The sequence below is a fragment of the Leptinotarsa decemlineata genome, unplaced genomic scaffold, assembly GCF_025532065.1.
Source record: "Leptinotarsa decemlineata unplaced genomic scaffold, Ldec_3_MD MMD2_tig00000133_RagTag_RagTag, whole genome shotgun sequence".
Classification (NCBI taxonomy): Eukaryota; Metazoa; Arthropoda; class Insecta; order Coleoptera; family Chrysomelidae; genus Leptinotarsa; species Leptinotarsa decemlineata.
The window spans coordinates 747,736-761,407 of record NW_027412542.1 but is presented as its reverse complement, the minus strand read 5'-3'; the positions used below and the strand labels follow the sequence as shown (position 1 = coordinate 761,407).

At 32.7% G+C, this 13,672-nt stretch overlaps 2 protein-coding genes across 4 annotated transcripts in view; one reads left to right on the top strand and one right to left on the bottom strand.

Annotated features, from left to right (window-relative positions):
• Positions 1-1,030, top strand: part of CRMP (Collapsin Response Mediator Protein) — a 38,741-nt gene extending 37,711 nt beyond the window's left edge. For all 3 annotated transcript variants that reach the window (XM_074172459.1, XM_074172460.1, XM_074172458.1), the window contains one exon: positions 329-1,030. In XM_074172459.1, the coding sequence (XP_074028560.1) occupies positions 329-405 (77 nt within the window). In that variant the 3' untranslated portion in view covers positions 406-1,030. The remainder of the gene's footprint in view (positions 1-328) is intronic.
• Positions 1,031-1,630: 600 nt separating this feature from the next.
• On the bottom strand, positions 1,631-12,225 carry udt (protein undicht). The gene is made up of 11 exons (XM_023173875.2): positions 12,135-12,225; positions 11,978-12,042; positions 11,681-11,926; positions 10,220-10,522; positions 9,713-9,922; positions 9,363-9,579; positions 7,655-7,891; positions 6,995-7,152; positions 4,908-5,057; positions 3,466-3,564; positions 1,631-3,076 (listed from the first exon to the last, which is right to left on the bottom strand). Exons 2-11 carry the CDS (start codon positions 12,033-12,035, stop codon positions 2,904-2,906), a joined length of 1,851 nt encoding a protein of 616 aa, XP_023029643.2. The 5' UTR covers positions 12,036-12,042; positions 12,135-12,225; the 3' UTR covers positions 1,631-2,903.
• Positions 12,226-13,672: the final 1,447 nt, after the last annotated feature.

Here is a 13,672-nt window from a genome sequence, read left to right as displayed (position 1 = left end):
TATGGACTTGAATAATAGGGAAGAAAGTCATTATCTTTGAATATAAAACAGTCAGAAACCAAAGCATAATAATAACCTGAATCCCAGCCAAAACCGGAATTGAAAACCATGTTACAGATGTTACTGAATTCTGTATTTGTTCTTCTAGAAGACGACTGTGAGATATGGGGAGCTACACTTCAGTACGGGACAAGACATACTATCTTTACTTGGCATTACCTAACCCCAAAAGTACCCAGACAAAAAAGTCAGTTATATAGAATGCCAAAAAAAATGTATCATTATTTTTTTCTCGTCAGATTAATTCACAATTTAATTTTTTTTCCAGAGGAACTAGACCTGGAAAGAAAGTCTTGCATTCGTGTGAACAATCCTCCTGGTGGAAAGTCATCTGGTTTCTGGTAAGGACATTAACCCCTAAGCCCTAAAATATATCATCAGTAATACCAAAGCTTGTTCTTATTTAATGTAAATGTTTTACTTATTCAGTACCTGTTTTGTTTTTATACATTTATCCAAAGAATGGTTGTTATATTTATTCATAAACATTTTCCATGACTGAAAGTAACAAGTAACCTTGCTAAGTTACAAAGTCACGTGGACCATCTTTCATTCATTGTGATTGTGAAAAAGCATGATATGAAAGTGAAATAAAAAGTGTAGTTTTTTTAGTTGTTTGGTTATATAAACTTGTTGAGAAATGATGTAGAAGCGAAGATAGTTCTGTCTAGTGGTTTATTTTTTATAACAGTCATTTGATATTAAGTTTTTTAAATTTTGATACACCGAAATGTTTTCTCTAACAAAGTGAAAAAATATTTTAGAATTGGAGAGAATGACAAATTCGCTTCTAGATCTGCCAAGTTGTATTATATGTAACAATTTTATATTCTGTTGCTTGTTTTTGACTCGATTTCGTAGTGTCTGAAAGATATTTTCAACATCTCATAGAAATTTAGTCCGATTTCAAAGTCATCACAAGGTGATATTCATAGGAATAATGAAATGACATACCAATTTTCAGGTTAAATTTAAAAAAAAATTCAAATCTAGTCTAGATGCCAAAATTACAATCTTTTTTCATCATTAGATATTTTCTTTTTCAGTCCTCGTTCATTATTAATTAAATATCACAATATAAAAGCCACAAGTGTTCAAAATACTGAAAAAAATTCTGCTTCACATCACGTCACTTATATTTCTTAGGTAGTTTTCATTATTCCATCAATGAAAAATTTATCTCGTGCGAACTCACCAGCTGTATTTTAATATTATCTTTGTTTTGTATTAGTATAATCGTTATAACCATCTATCACAAAGTATTTGTTATGTTCTTGTAGTTGATAATTATGTATTTGTATTAGCCACTAATAAAGTGATGATATGACTAAAATTGTTTTTTTTTTTCACTTCACTGCTAAATTTCCAAATGAAAATTTGCAAACAATTCTTTGGTATGATCGGTCTTGGAAAGTAATTGCGTGATATAGAGTCCTCTATATCAGGCAAATATATCTAGGATTGAGAAAGTACAAAACAAATTTCTGAGATTATGTTCATTTAGCTTGGATATCAGAGGTATCAGCCAATCCCTTCATATATTTTAGGAAACTTGTAAAAAAACAGGATATTTAATTAAAAATTTATTTCATCTTATAAATTTCAAAATATAATACAAGTGTATACATAAATTTACAAAAAAAACTGGACGGAAAAATTGCTAGCTCACTTATAAATAATAATTTCATGAGTGGACTTGTGAAACGAAATATGATGATTGCCTCTCAATACAAATGTGTGCATACTTTTCGCCTACATTACAAAAGTATCCTAAATAATACATTTGTTCATATAACGCTTCATAAAAACATCTACAATATGTATACAAAAATCACATCATAACTTCATAAAATATGAGATTCTCTTGGAATGTTAGTTCACCCTTATAAACTAAATATTACATTTGATTTGAAGGCAAAAAATTGGGAAATCGTGGCAATTAGAAAAAAAAATCCAAGTTGTTTCAACGACTTTCAATAGAAATTGCAAAATATTACTACATTTTACATAGCATAGTTTTGATTGTAAGTTTAGAATTTATATCCTTGAAAATAATTTTCTTTTCAGACGATTTGAAAAATTATATGAAACATAAAGTTGATGATTTCTCTGTGATTACTTTGAGGAGGCATAAATCTTCTCCAATTCACAGAATATGGAGTAATATTTTTTGTAGCTTCGAAAATTTACCAATTCAAATGAGAGCTGTCACGAAACAAAGATCATTATATAGTAAAAAATAACAGTCAAGATGATTTAAGTAAAAAATTTAAATGTACATGTAGAATATCGGCTAATATGGAATGTCTGCTATAAAAAATAAGCCTTGGCTAAAAACGATTGAAAGTAATTATATTTCAAACATTAAAGTTATAAAGAACAGGTAACGTAGAAGTTATGTAATTAAAATCTTGCAATAATAAACATAAAAATAAAAGTTCTTAACTTACTTGTGAGTTTCATGTTCAATTCAGGGTATAATAATTACTTGGTCAGATTCTTTATTGATACATAGAAGTTTTTTCTACGCATCATTATTCGAAATGTATCAGTCAAGATCAAGACGATTGGAACAGTTCAATTTTTTCATATAGCTAATCACGACCCACTATATAAGGATGATTTGAAGAGGAGTCTCAAAGAATAAAAAAAAAAGTATATTTTCACCAGGCCGCAACTTTTCAAACCAACCTAATAGGAAACCGAATCAAAAGTAAAGATTTATAAACTAGCTGTAAAAAATTCTTAAGGTAAGCACACCAAGCTGTCTTGAAGTGGTTTCGTCAACAGCTTGAGTTGGAAATTAATGTCATTTGAGTGGAAAAAAGCATGTCTGGTTATTATCATAACAGAAAATGAATACTCAACCATGATAAAACTGTGGATATCATACTAACTGCCCATACAACACGAGAGCTGCTACTGCGAAAATATCCAAAGTCAAAGACTTCGATCTCATTATCTGAATGCAACCATGGATCACTACCATCATCAAAGTACATAGGACACTGATCACCTGAAATATAAATTATAGCTTTATAATATCTACACCATGGGATGCTTCAAAATGATCAAAGTGATATTGGTGCAACAGATACAAAAACTGCCAACACTAAATTTGAAATTTGGAAACTATTCAGTTTATAATTTTCTAATAAAGATACAAGATAACCTAAATTGTCGACGGAAGAAATGGAAAAATGGTGCAAGCACCAAGATTATGAACAACTCTAGATGTACCATTAATTGAAATTCATGACTTTGAAAGAAAAACAACGTTTCTTTATATCAACATTAAAGAAAGGGTGATAAAAACTCCAATTCAAATATTTGTCCTCGAATAAAAAATAGGCAATTGAAAAAAGTACAGTTCTTTACATGAAAAGTGAAACAAAAAAAACTTACGTTCCCTTTCATATTCCTGCATTTCAATGGCAACGGTAGCTCCTTCAGTATAGTTCCACGAATACACATCTTGTTTCAGATCACAGAAAGGACCAATAGCTGTAAATAAATGAACATTCGATATGACTCATTCAATTACAGGTATAAACAAAATTGTATCGTACAAAGTCCTATATAATATATTGAAAATCTCTGATTGATTCGGCCGTTACTTGATGAAGAACCATAGTAATTTCATTAGATTAGATCTTCACAAACTGTAGTTTTTTCGTAGTCAGAAAATCGGAGGAATAACTAGAATGGAATAGAATTTATTGTACCACAAAACACAATATACAATTACACAGTGAGAATAAACATTGGAAAAATATAATTATGTGAATTCCAAGAAAACCGCGTGTTGAAAAAAACTGGTATTGACTTCACCCTTTTCATAAAATTATGTCTTCTAATTCAAAGCTTACAAACAATAGCAAAATCAATACTCCCAGCCGCTCTGGACTGAATAATTCCGTACAACCCATCTCGTCTTGTGTTTGTAAATCTTTTGCTGGAAAAATCCTCACTTGTTTACTTTGTGGTAAATGTTCAAGAAGTACTGAAAAGTACTGAATTTCTGGAACTTCATCTAGCTTTTCCTAATACGACTAATTACCAGTCCGTGCAAAGCTTATTGTTAAATCATCTGAAAAAGGAATTTTTAACAGGTGATGGTCAACTGTATTGTCAAACATGCGCCAAACTAACTGACTGTTATAAGGAAACAAGTATAGCTGAGGCACCAGTCAATCTAATAATAACACTGATGATTTTCAAACAAGACTCAACCTCTAACGGAAGCAAGAAACTCTTTGGAAGGTTCGAAATAGATGAACATTTCAACCTAGCAGACCACTGTTATAATATTCATGCAGTCATTGTTCACTGTGGTTCTGGCGTTGAATGTGGTCATTATTACGCCTTGGTCAAAGAAGAAACGGACTGGTTTAAGTTTGACGATAGTCGTGTCACAAAGTGTTCTGGCGATGCATTGAATTTATTGGAGCCTCTGGAGACACCCTACATTTTGTTTTATGAGAGATAGGACATTGTTAGATCAAGATCTTCAGATGATGTGGTGCTGCAGGTTTTTCCGGGTTTTCCTGCAGCTGAAAAAGCAAATGTGCCACTGGAATCAATGAAGTCGCCCCGGAGCGCCAATTAATTTTTATTGTTGTATTTATTTTATTTTTATCGTTGTTTTAACACATTGTAAATTACCAGAAATAAATTAAAAAAGGTTGAAGCTTACATAAAGAATTCTGAAAGTCATTGAACATTATAGAAAACAACTTAAAATATATTTAAATCTTCTTGGTTCCGAAGACACTAGAAAAATAAAATTAGGTATCCACTTATGACAAGCCAAATGCTAGAGGTTCCAATTCTGTCTTTCAACTTACCTTGTGACATCAAAACTCTGTTCAAATCAGATCTCTGATAAACCCAGCAACGATATTTGGAGAATGGATCCAGTTCATCATAAGTAATCAAATATGACTTTAGATTCTCCTTCCAGAATCCAATACATTTCATTTTATAATCGGGATCACCTAAAAAATATATCAATACAAAATCTGCTAGTGAAGAAGTTTTCCATACTGAGTGACAACGAAACCATCGTTTATGGCACCATTCAGTGGTTTTTCAGGTAAAAATTTTGATGAAACAATTGAAATTCTATACCGATTTAACCATAAATAATCCCATGTCAAATATTTCTAATAAAACTGCACATTTTTTAGACTAGTTAAGCGGATATGAAATTATCTTTTCAAAGGCGCAGAAGTCATTTTCTCCTTATTTAGTATGACTGCACTATGACGTCATCTATGAAATATTTGTCAAACAACTTGATTTTTCACCAATTCACCTACTTGTCATTAATTTTTTTAATGTCATTTTTCACTTAATTTATATTAATAATCTCAATACGAAATATTATTTGTCAAACTTCAACATTGAAGTGTACCTATCTTACTACAATGTTGAAAAAACTATATGGTCCGTGCCAGTATAAAACAAGGTCACTTCCCGCTGTCTGTCCCTATGTATGCTTATATCTTTAAATCTACGCAACGCATTTTGATGCGGGTTTTTTAATAGATAGAGTGATGCAAGAGGAATTTTTTATGAATATAACATGCATAATATAGTAGAGAAACACTGATGATTTTAAAGGTTTCTAATGTGATGTTATAAATGAACACATTTTTTGCGCCTACATTGCAAACGCTGGCTGAACCCTACGAGATAGATCAAAAAATGTACTACAGTATTGTACACCTTGAAAAGGTCTACAAAAAAGTCCGCAATGGTATATGTCTATCTCTTAGGGATAACCTACAATACCCATTTTTTATCCTCGATAAATAAAGGTTTTTTTTACGAAACGATTTTAAGCAATAAAGCATTATTCCTTATCCAATTAAATACCCTAAATATATTGTCCATTTAATAAAGATTAATATGGTCCTTTACAGCATGTAATTTAAATGAATATTTTCGAGGATATTACAGATTTAGAATGCAGGAACATAGCAGTTTCGGCGGTACCGGCCGGGGGGCCGGCGGCGCGTGTCTATAAATATCACGCTGAAGGCCGCGCTTCGCCCTATATGATTATGCCCTCCATGATTAGGAGCGATCGCAAGCGTTTATATGTATATTTAGTATCAACATTGCACCCGTGCGAAGCCGGAACGGTTCGCTAGTATCCTTGAAAAGATAATTTTATATCCTATCAGTTTTAATCTTCCTTCAAAGAGGAAGATTAAAACTGAACTTTGAAGATGATCACTTGGTGATCGAAACACGTGTCGAGGTGTTAAAAATAACGATTTGGTGTTGGGAAAAAACTCCAGTAATATTCACTAGAAATATTGGTTTGAATATCAAATTTATTAGTCCACAAACAACTGAGTGTTAGAAATAACCATAAACATTTGTTAATTTTTCAGAAATTATTCATTTCTTATTTTTTTTTAACCCTTTGTAGAACCTAATTTGAGTCTTTCAATTTCAATCATTCAATGTTATAATTCATCCTGTGTGTATAAAAATCTCATCTGATAGGAGAAAATTGTTAAACGTCTAATTGAAAGAGATTAATATTGAAATTATCTTTTTAGATTTGTTTGACAATGGTAAGTTGAATAATGTTTTTTTAAATTGTTTACTTTCTTAGTTGGGTTCTTTTCATAAAATTTTTGCTAGTGGTTTATTGATATATACTGTAAATTGGTTCCTCAGTAACCCATTAAAACTAAGTAATCTAACAACTGAGTGACAAAATAAACAATGATTACGTTTTTATAACTTATTATACTTTGCCATACATATATATATATATATATATATATATATATATATATATATATATATATATATATATATATATATATATATATATATATATATATATATATATATATATATATATATATAAAAACTAGTATCATCTAACAAACATACTGAAGAGAATACTTACTGTATATATCTACAGGTCTACCCAGGTGATCCACAGAAAGACAGTAATTTTCATCAATGGCAATTTCTTTTTGTTCTGTATCGCATACAGAAAAATCTGATATATTCTGCTTACAGTATATGTTTGGACGAGGGCTCAACGTTACTCCACCAAGAATTCTGAGAAAAAAAATTGTGACTATTATTTTATAAGATACTTGACCTTTCACAACAACCGTTTCTTTTTTTGATAGAAAAACCTTCCAGTTGAGCAGAGCAAACTTTATAAAGTATACCAACGAAAACTCTTTTCTATACAATACATCTGTTCCTTTATTCATCAGATGAGTTTCATCGATCTAGTTAAAAAAACTGTCAAATGGCATCAGTAATTAGTTCAAGATTTAATCGATTGAATTGTTTTTGTCAAAAAAGTACCAATGACCAGTGTTAAGTGACACCACTTTTAGTTTCCAAATAAAACATTTAGGTATATGATATCATATGATATCTAACCTAACATAATATATTAAGATAAAATTCCTATTCAGAAAAGATAAATTCACTTATTCATTCAAGTTCGTTGAATAAAGGATCAGTCAGATTTAATATTGTTTGAATCCATCAGTTAATTGATGTATAAAGGGAATAGGCTCCATATAAAAAATACAAAATAACTAACCTTGTTTCAAATGGTACATCTCCTCTTTGTGTGAAATTGAATTTTCCTGCTACTGGACATTTGATTGGCACTGGATTTTTTCTTAGGTATAATTCATATTTCCACTTTCCTTTATTCTGGAACTGAACCCAGGAACAAACTGTGCTGAATTCTGATTTAATGACTGCCACACCCCTTCTATATCGAATTATATTGTGGTGTTGGGGCACGAAGTCGAAACAAATATAATCTTTCTGACTGAAAGTAAAGAAAATCAGAGTTTGAAATATTTGATAATCGACATAAATCGTATTATTATTTTCCTTGTAAATATAAATACAGTAAAGAATAATAACAAAAATAATACTAAATTGATGGATGTTGCCATTACTACGTGGTAAGAGATCATAATGAAGAAAAGAGAATTGAAACTCTGTTTTTTACCACTTTTATTTGTAACTAACTGCAGTAACGTTAGGTACAAATAAAAGTGGTAAAAAACATAGAAAGTTTCAATTCTCTTTTCCTTAAAAATAATACTCTTTACAAAAAAACATCATTTTCAAACAAACCAACATGTTTATACTAGAAAAAAATAATTCTAAATTACCATAACTAAATACAAAAAAGAAAAAACATTATAAATCATAACTGAAACTGAACAAAAAATGAGTCACAAGAATAAACCATGACAAATACAACTGAAAGTGATTTCTTGATCAGTGACACTTTTTTATTCTTGTTTTAAATATATGAATATCAATCAAACTAGAAAACTGAAATTGCTACAGTCCATTGATGTAGTTGTCCACACTTGCACAAACTTATTATGACTGCAAACTTTTAATGAGATAAAACCTAAGTACATTATAGCAGCCATTAGTTGAAAATTTTAAAGCATAGAAATTCTTTCTCAACATTACAAAAAAATAAGCTGAATGTTCAAACTTCGCGGGCTATGTACATTCGTGAAGATATTTTTTTATGTTGCTACACTCGTCTCAAAGATGTGTCCACAGTTTCAGCTGTTGAGCTTGTTTAGTTTGTTGGAGAGAGGCATAAAAGTTAGAAGGGTTTTGCGTATTCGGCGCAAGGAGACAAAAATAGAAATTGATTAAAAATTTGATATTTTTGGGAAAAATTAAAATTCACCTAATTTTTTCAACAGATCTCTTACAAGTTATTTATGTCTGGTTTCTTCAAGAGCCTAAGATCTAAATTAAGTCCCAACATTCAAGTTTTACTGGCAACCACCATCCTATCCATACATTTAAAAATTTTGAAATCATTGAAAGCCTTTTCTTAAAAAAAATTGTTAATACTTTATCCAAATTGACAGAAATGAGGTTTTTCTCATACCACTTGAGAATTTTATTGTAAACTGTTTTTGGGATACTCCCATGGATTAAGTTTGTTATGTGCTTTCACGAGTATGTATGTTCTGTATATTATATTTACCGAGGAGGGATTATTAAGCTAAGGACATAAATTGTTGACAAAAATTAAAAACGATAAAGGTCTGAATATGGACCCTTGAGGGACGTCCTGTTCAACTTTCTAGATCCTGCTCCAATTATAGTCTATATTCACAATTTTCAGCGATAGACATAAACCTATCAGTACTCATATAAGAATTATTAGCCTCTAATAATTATGAAATATATTAGAACTTTCAGTCGAAGAGTAATGAAACTATATTTTACCCTATTTTCCTTGAGACTGAACTTACCATCCATCAACAGTCAATCTTGCCATCATCACACGGCTATCTCGCTGTTCACGACAAACATAAATTGTTTTTCGATATCGTCCTTCATCAGGATACCAGGTTTCAATGATGTGGGTTTCATTTATGAAGATATCTGCATCTATGTTGGCAGTATTGATCCATTCTCCTGAGAAGTTTTGAGGAAGGCGGCATCCAGGCTCTACCACTTCGGCCTTAACTAAAAATTAGAAAGTGTAATCGCATATGTCGATTATTTTGAATACAAATATCATGAAGTATTCATTAGAATAAGTTGTTTGATGAATTTATGAAACATTTGTTACTGATGAAGTGATGTCCTTATTACTTACCTGGTGTAATATGTAATCTTTCAGGACTCTTTTCTACAGTTTTCAATGTATTGCATTCAGCGGTTATGGAAACACCGATATATAAATCATCATCTCTGTTTTTTAAAAAACATCTATATTTTTCATCTTTTCGTGATTCTTTCGTATTGGCAACAGCAAAATAATGATTTTTGTCAACAAACCAGTCTCCCAAACAGCTATATTCAACGACTGAAAGAAAAAATACATTCAAAGTACAACTTGATTCACTAGTGATGTTTTCAGGTGTCTCACAAGTTTCAGTAGAATGAATAGAAAGAAATGTCAAGAATAATATCATCAATGTTAATAGTTTTACCAAGTATTACGGCAAAAAATTTCACTTTTACTCCATTTTAAAGATACCGTTGATTGAGATGAAATGAAAGATAACAACTAGAACAGGAATCAAAAAGCGTAATAAAAAGGGGGTTAATGGTTATTCCAATAGAGAAATAGTGGTGAAAAAAAAGCAGTTTGTATACATACCTCCGTCAAAGGTTCCTGTCATTCCATCACATTTTTTGTAGGTTATGTTAAATTTTTGATTTGTAATCAAAAACTGAGATCCTGCAGTTTGGCATGAGCGAATCTGAGCATCTGGATTTCTGCATTCTCCAGTAAATTTGAAGCGATTCTGATAAGCGAAATTCCATACTCCTTCAAGTGATGAACGGCAATTTACAGGAACATAATTCTCAGAGAACAACGTAATTAGTTGCTGGTGGGGGTCCATTCCTCTACAAATATTCTCAACTGTAGCTTCATGTTCAGGCGAATTGATGCAAGGCGCTGTAAAAAAAAACAATTGATTAGGCTTGTCTTTACAAATGTTTTTAACTGCAATTAACTCTTTGCTTAGAATATGGGTAATGAAATTTGAATTCTTCATTTGTGATGCACTGTTTGGAACCTTTGGTGTAGTAATGAATATTACTGGAGTTTTATCCCAACACCAAATTGTTGTTTTTAACACCTCAACACAAGTTTCAATCACCAAGTGATCACCTTCAAGAGGAAGATTAAACTGTTTAATCTTCCTCTTGTATATTACTGGAGTTTTTTTCCCAACACCAAATCTTCCTCTTTGAAGATGATCACTTGGTGATCGAAACACGTGTCGAGGTGTTAAAAATAACGATTTAGTGTTGGGGAAAAAACTCCAGTAATATTCATTACTACACCAAAGGTTCCAAACAGTGCATCATAAGTAACTTCCTCTTGAAGGTGATCACCAGGTGATTGAAACACGTGTCAATCATATGAAACTTTCTGAGATGACGATTTGTTAACTAGTAAGAGATCCATCTCGTGAACAAAGCCTAACAGTGGGGAAAAAACATCCCATGTACTAAAACTCTAACAGAAATCATCATTTTTTGATTTCTATATATATTCAGCTGACTTCTCATATGAGAACCAGAGAAGTTGAGCATTTGGCAGTATTTTCGAAAAATCACCTTTTCTAAAAATCAAATTGTACTATATATTTTGGATTTATTTAAAAGAATGATAATAATATTATTGATATTATATTGTTCTGATTATGATAAATGCATAACTGACAATATGATTGAGTCGAAATTTTGATAGAATTCATAGAGAAAAAGCCGGGATCTTGAGTCAAAATAAAAAATAGTGTGTGGTCCTTTTTAATTCATCATAACTAAAAAGAATATGCAATATTTTCATGTAGTGCATTTTTATTTGTAGTTCAACATTTTCATGCAATTGTAGAAACATGAATCATCATGATGGGTGTTTTTTAATTACACCCATTACATAGATTTCTCCTTCTCAGGTCAAAACTACATATACCCTTGTATATGTACAGGCCATGAGAGTTACCATGTTAAAGTAGCAGAAAAGTGGTACACCAGAATTAAAAACTTTTGGTAGTTAGTGGGGTCACTATCGCTACAACATTAACTATTATACTCAGACACTTACTTTCAATTTTTTCTAGAATATTGACAGTTCTCACAATAAGCTTGACACATCGATAACAGGAATCCCTTTTGAAAACCATCGTGTAGTTTACATGATATGAATCTTTGATATCAACACATTCTCCTCTATTAGTCATCGATGTTGCATCCATTTCTGTTAAAGTGTTTCTTCCATTTTCCCATGAAAACCATGCACCTCTTACGATAACAGGTATCGTACAGTTGTAACATGACCCTTTGGATATTACTGAAAACGAAAAATAGATAAAAATGAAGAAGGCCATGGTTTTTCACTTACAGGTTACAAAAAAAATTAAAGAGAGATATAAAACACTCAATCGCTCGAGGAATTCCATGATTTATCTGAAATGGAATATATAAATTCAAAACAGACTATTGAACATTAGAAATAAATTTAAATAGAATCATAACCGACATCAAATCAAAATAATAACCTCTGATTTTGACAATATAAAATAATCAGTACGGGCGTGGCGAGGGGCGTGGGCAGAGCAGGTGTACTCTGATCTCTTTGTCCAAAGTTTCCATCCTGTCAAAATTCACAATCCTTTTTCTTTCAGTTTTTTTTAATAGTATAGACACTATATCACTTGATAAAGGAGGCTGCATTTTGTATTGTATGATTGACAATTTTTTTGTCAAAAATTCAATTCCAGCGTTATTTTCAAATTTTTAGTGTACTTTATAGTGTAGGGTTGATTATTTTCAAGATATGCAACCAGATGAAGAGGACAAAAAAATTGGTTTCAGTGAACGGATACAAGTCGTCCTTAAATAATGCTGTTTGCAAAAAGTTTTTACTTGGTTTAGATTAGATTTACTAAGTTTTTGTATGTCTTTCTTGATAATTGTCCAAATAAACCTGTTTCAAACTAGGTAGTTCATTGTTCTAATTAACCAAATGAGACGTGAATGATGCGTTTCGAGCGGCCACCTCCAGGCAGGAGTGTCCGCTGAAGAGCTACAACGAGTTTCCCCCTCGTATCAAAGTCTTGATACGAGAGAGAAATCGCCTGAGAAGGCTCTATGAGCAAACCCTTTTCCCAGGGGCAAAACAGCGGCGAACAGGATGGCCAACCAAGTCAAACAGGCCATCATTGAGCATCGAAACGAAAGGTGGGAAGAGCTTTTGGAATCCTTCGAACCTGGGAGTGACGAGCTTTGGCGAGTCACTCGTAGGCTCAGGGGGAAGAAGACTCTGCTCTCTCACCCATTCACGGAGAGCACGGAGTATGCTACTCCCCCGCCGACAAGGCGTTAGCCTTTGCAGACACGATGGAACGTCAGTTTCAATTTAACGTTGACGACGATGACGACATCGATCGCGATATGCTGCTGGAAGACCGGGTTCACCGACTCCTCAGGGAAGATGACGACGACGATATCCGTCCGGCTTCTATGGAAGAACTGAAGAGCTATATCAAGGCCGCAAAGGCCAAGAAGGCTCCGGGGGTCGACTCAATAACCAACAAGTTGTTGAAGAGACTCCCGGAAAACTGCGTTGAATTCCTTCTGAACTTAATCAACAGTTCGTTGGCCCTCAGACACTTCCCTAGAAGGTGGAAGCATGCGATCGTCGTCATGCTCCCAAAACAGGGTCAGAACCAGCTGTTCCCGCAGTAATTATCGCCCGATCAGTCTACTCTCGTCGGCGGCTAAGCTGGCTGAAAGAGTTGTTCTGCAAAGACTCAACGAAGAAGTTGAGAACCGAAATGTTCTGCCTAACGAACAATTCGGCTTCAGGAGAGATCACTCCACTGAATTACAGGCTCTAAGGTTGGTCGAAAACACCATCAGCGAGCTTAACGCAAACAAGAAAGTGCATATTGTGTTGCTAGATATCTCAAAGGCCTTCGACCGAGTATGACACGAAGGCCTTCTGCACAAGTTAAACGCGTTCGACCTACCTCGGGGCCTGATCCGGTGGATCGGGTCTTTCCTGAAAGACAGAACTTCTCAGGTCAGAGTAGAG

Bases quoted from the DNA above. Each gene is read 5' to 3' on its own strand.
- udt (XM_023173875.2), bottom strand. From the start codon at position 12,035: ATGGAATTCCTCGAGCGATTGAGTGTTTTATATCTCTCTTTAATTTTT. The intron at 11,927-11,977 runs GTAAGTGAAAAA...TTTCGTTTTCAG, and splicing joins TTTAATTTTTTTTGTAACCT to TAATATCCAAAGGGTCATGT. The intron at 10,523-11,680 runs GTAAGTGTCTGA...TTTTTTTTACAG, and splicing joins TATTCTAGAAAAAATTGAAA to CGCCTTGCATCAATTCGCCT.